This window comes from Brassica napus, chromosome C3, assembly GCF_020379485.1.
Source record: "Brassica napus cultivar Da-Ae chromosome C3, Da-Ae, whole genome shotgun sequence".
Taxonomy (NCBI): Eukaryota; Viridiplantae; Streptophyta; class Magnoliopsida; order Brassicales; family Brassicaceae; genus Brassica; species Brassica napus.
Window position 1 is genome coordinate 14,891,265 of NC_063446.1, and position 4,593 is coordinate 14,895,857.

The window sequence follows — 4,593 nt, forward strand, 5'->3', positions numbered from 1 at the left end:
TTGAGAAGTATTATATATATATATATATATCAAACACCACTTTACATGGAGCAAACAATGACCTTATATATCTCCCTCCTTTATAAACACAAACCCTTCAATTATAGGGTTTATAGACTCATCGCCATTAAAAAAAAAAACCAAATCTCTGAGGAGGAAATGGTGATAGTTCATGGAAAGCATGAAGAATCTTGAATCTTGAGTCAATCATCCGACATGGAGAGGGACGATTCTCGGTTTCTAAGAGAACCAGCAATTTCGTCAGCGATACACAAACACGTGAAAATCCAACCGCTCAGAGCAAACCACACGGTCTTCGTCAGATACATTGCCATTTCCAAAGGCATAGCCATTTCTACCTTTAGTTTCGCGAGTTCGATCTGTTTGGATGAAGAGTGAAGGGAGGAGAGAAATATGAATGTATATTCCACACGTGACACATGCGGGGATCTTCAGACCAATAATACATCGCCATACCTTTCACCCCGTCTCTTTCTGGCCAGCTAGAAGAGTGTTAGGTGACACGTCAGTGTTCGATCAATAAATCTATACTATTAAATCAGGATTCTATTGTACTTTTTACCTTAGTCGGCCATTTCTTCACTAACATTGCATGTTTCATTAAAGGTAATCAAGTAATATTAATAACACATCTATTTTGGACCATTTTTTTTGGATCCAACCCACTGTCCACATCAGATCTCTCTTGAGCCATTTGGGCAAAGTTTTGAGAAAAAACTTATCAGATCACACCAGTCAGACTGATGTTGTGATATCATTGTATTTAGGACGTGATCGACCAGTAGATATCACTTCTTCCATTGCTTTTCTCTTATTATTAATCAACATTGGTTCTTGTTGTTCGGATTCAAGTTCTTGATGGAGAGTCAAGATTTCAATCACTGGCGATTCTTCTTCTTCTTCTATCTCCGGTTTCACTTCTTCTGCTGGTTTTTCACTTTCTTTCTTCAACTTGGTTTTCATCATATGAAGTTTCAACTTGGTGAGATCAGCTAACTTTACTGGTTTCAAGAAAAACTCCTCAGCTCCTTCTTCCAGACATCTGTTGTCCATTGACATTATATCAGTACCAAAATACCAGATACATTGCAAGAAATCTACATTGTTGTTCCTCTAGGTCAAAAATTTAAAGACTTGTTGTTCAAGTAATTTATACTAACCCAATTTCACAATCAAGAAGAGTCAAAGAAAACAGAGGCTTACCTGGAGATTCTAGCAGGAATGTTCTCAGATGACATTATTACAACGGGAATGCTTCTAAATGCAGCTGATTCCTACACAAAGCATATACAGTAGATGTCTCTCAGAAAATCATTATTGTTCTCTTATTATACAATATATATCATATAAATAACTAAAGTTTAAGAGAGTGGGAATAATATTCCAAAGATATTTTCACCATTGACATTCTAAATTAATACTAGTAAAAGAGAACATCTTTATTTCTTTTTCTGGAAAACGAATTTTCCAGAGATGGAAAAGACAGCAACCCAATTGAGTCCAAGAAAAAAAAAACAAGAACAAGAAGTAGTACCTTAACTCTCTTCAGCAAATCATAACCAGTCATGCCAGGCATACAGTAATCTGTAATTATAAGATTTATTTCAACTTCCTGCACAAAGTCAAACAAACTTCAATAAAACGAAACCTAAACGCGAAATAAACTCAGTTGAATCTGATGAGTTACAGGTGATGTAGAGGTAGCATTTGGGTCGTCACTCTGATTGCTTTCTCTCAAACCAAGAAACTCGAGAGCTTTAGAGCCTGAATCAACTGTAGTTACTGCAAACATACGAACAACATAAAGCTTTTTAGAATCTTCTCGCTCTCTCTTCTTTATATGAAAAATTTTAGCTTCTTTTTGTTCTGTTTACCTTGACAGGAAGACTTTTGCAGCAATCTCTCTATCATTTTCCGATCAAAGAAACTATCATCAACCGCCAAAACATGGAACTGTGACTCTGTTACCACACCCATTGGTTTGTTTTGTGTTCCTTTCTTATAAGATTAATTCTCTATAGTGAGAGTTGTCTATGAGCTTGCAAATGGAGGGGAAGTAAAAAAGGGGTTATATTCGAAAAGGAAAATAAAATTAAAACTGCATCTAGCTTTGAGTTACGGACTAATTAAGTTTTGAGGAATTAAAGTATAATTCTATTGCTAAGAAGACAACGAGAAAGAGAGAGGGACTTTGGTACTAATGGATAAAATAATAAAAGAAATCTATATGAAGATTTTAATGGATTTGTTTTCTCCACCAAAGACTTTTTGTGGGAATAAGATAAGAAGATGAGAGATTTAAATAATATAGGGAGAACTAAAAAAAAAAGTTCTGTTGGAGGTTTAAATAAAAGACTATCATATAACCACATGCAGTTTTAACGCCCACAGATAGTTGTTTTAAAGGGCTGGCAGAAACAAGAGGGAGGAGTTGGGAAATACCTGGGGCTTCCGGAACACTTTGACAGGAAGAAAAAAAGACTTATTTTCATCTATTATAGAGAACATGCACTAACGCTCCATTGGATGGTCTACACAATTCCTCTCCACTGCAGGGAAAGCAACAATGCTACAATCAGTTCTCTCAGCCGTTCCTACCTATCCTATGACATGCTTCCTACTCCCAGTAAGCCTTGTAAGAGAATACATCGGAACTTACCAGATTCTGGTGGGACGCGAAGGCTGGTGAGAGAAAATTTGTTGGGTCTCCTGGGACAAGCTTACGATGCCTAAGAGTGAAGGGGGGCTAGGCTTCCGTGACATACAAGCCTTTAATCAAGCTCTTCTGGCGAAAATAGCTTGGAGACTACTCACTGCGCCCACCTGCCTCTTTTCCCAAATCATCTTGGGCAAATACTGTCACAAGACATCCTTTCTGAAGATCACAACTTCATCAGCCATCTCACACGGTTGGAGAGGCATCCTCCATGGCCGAGACCTCCTCTCATACAGCACCTAGGTAAAGCTATAGGCAATGGAGAGACAACAAGCCTCTGGCTGGACTCCTGGATCAAACCAAACGCAGAGCTGAGATTCCAGGTCCCCGTCCTACAACAAGACATGGATCTTATGGTCTCAGATATTCTAACAAGAGAAACTAAAGAATGGAATCGAGCCCGCATAGAAAACCTAATGCCTGAACTCACATTGCATATCATGTCGCTCCGACCGAGTATCTTGACCTCTCAAGATGCCTACGTCTGGCCACTCAATAGGAGTAGAGTATATTCAGCGAAGTCGGAGTATAACGCCTTGATCACCTCCAAGCCCGAGCTCTTACAAACCCACGTCTTATAAACTGGGACTGGAAGAAGAATCTCTGGAACCCTCCTCTACTGCCAAAAATAAAGATCTTCTTATGGAAAGTCTTACATAATGCGATATCTACGGGAGAGAATCTACAAAAGAGAGGAATGCTCACACCCAATACCCTCTGCTCCCGATGTGGAGCCGTGGAGACGCAGGAGCATCTGTTCTTCCAGTGTAGCTTCGCGAGACAAGTTTGGAACTAGCTAGCCCCATGTTCTTCACACAACTATTTCCCCCAAACTACAACTTTTGCCGCTGCACTCCAAAGCTCGTACCTTCAGAAGAACCTACCTCCATATGGGATCGTGAGTAATGTCTTCCCTTGGATCTCTTGGCATCTCTGGACCACGAGGAACAATCATCTTTGATTCCAGATCCACTACTCCACATGACGTTGTGGTACAATCGATCTGCACCATGAGAGAATGGGAATCAGCCCATCATCTCTCCCCTCTGCTGCCCTCAAACAGTTACCTCCGACGCCACCCGCCGATTATTCCGACAGCTACAATCTTCTGCAACACGGATGCGGCTTGGAAATCGGACTCCAACTCGGCTGGTCTCGCCTGGATCTTCTCTGATCAATCAGGCCTGGAGATTGCTAGATCTTCATCAGCACAAGATCATGTCGCCTCCCCCATGCATGGCTGAAGCCATCGCAATCCGAGATGCCCTACTCCACGCAGCTTCTCTCAATTACTCCCACATCTGTCTCAGAACATTCTCAAGTGATTGCCCAAGCAATCAACAGGAGATCATCGACGATGGAACTCTACGGACTGCTATCAGACATCGACTCCCTTATCTTTTCAATCTCTTCACCTTTTTTTTTTTTGCTTCGTTGTTTCCATTCCCCGTACGGCCAATGGGCCTGCGGACCAGCTAGCGAAAGCCCAACTTGCTTCTCATTTGGGTGTAAACTCTAGGGCCTGATTAGCCCATTGTTTTCTCATTTTAATTATTAATATATGATGTTGAACACAAAAAAAAGGGCCGGCAAAACTAAAAAAAAAGTTTCTGTTGGAGGTTTATGCATATGCATACACTTTAAAATTTAATAATTATAACTCCACACTAAGTTTCAAAAAAAAAAAAACTCCAAGACTAAGTACTCTATTTTGTAACTTGTTTAATTTAGAAGCCGTTCATCATTTCTTAGGCATCACTTGTGGGAGATCATTAGCATAATTATTATGATCTTTATCAACATAAAATTCATCACATATTTAGACAATCATTTTTAATAGCATTTAGATGTGCTCA

At 39.8% G+C, this 4,593-nt stretch overlaps 1 protein-coding gene across 1 annotated transcript; it reads right to left on the reverse strand.

Annotated features, from left to right (window-relative positions):
* Nucleotides 1-2,013, reverse strand: LOC106352789 (two-component response regulator ARR8-like). Its single transcript, XM_022698105.2, has 5 exons — nt 1,896-2,013; nt 1,709-1,803; nt 1,556-1,633; nt 1,225-1,295; nt 1-1,063 (listed from the first exon to the last, which is right to left on the reverse strand). Exons 1-5 carry the CDS (start codon nt 1,996-1,998, stop codon nt 757-759), a joined length of 654 nt encoding a protein of 217 aa, XP_022553826.2. The 5' UTR covers nt 1,999-2,013; the 3' UTR covers nt 1-756.
* Nucleotides 2,014-4,593: the final 2,580 nt, after the last annotated feature.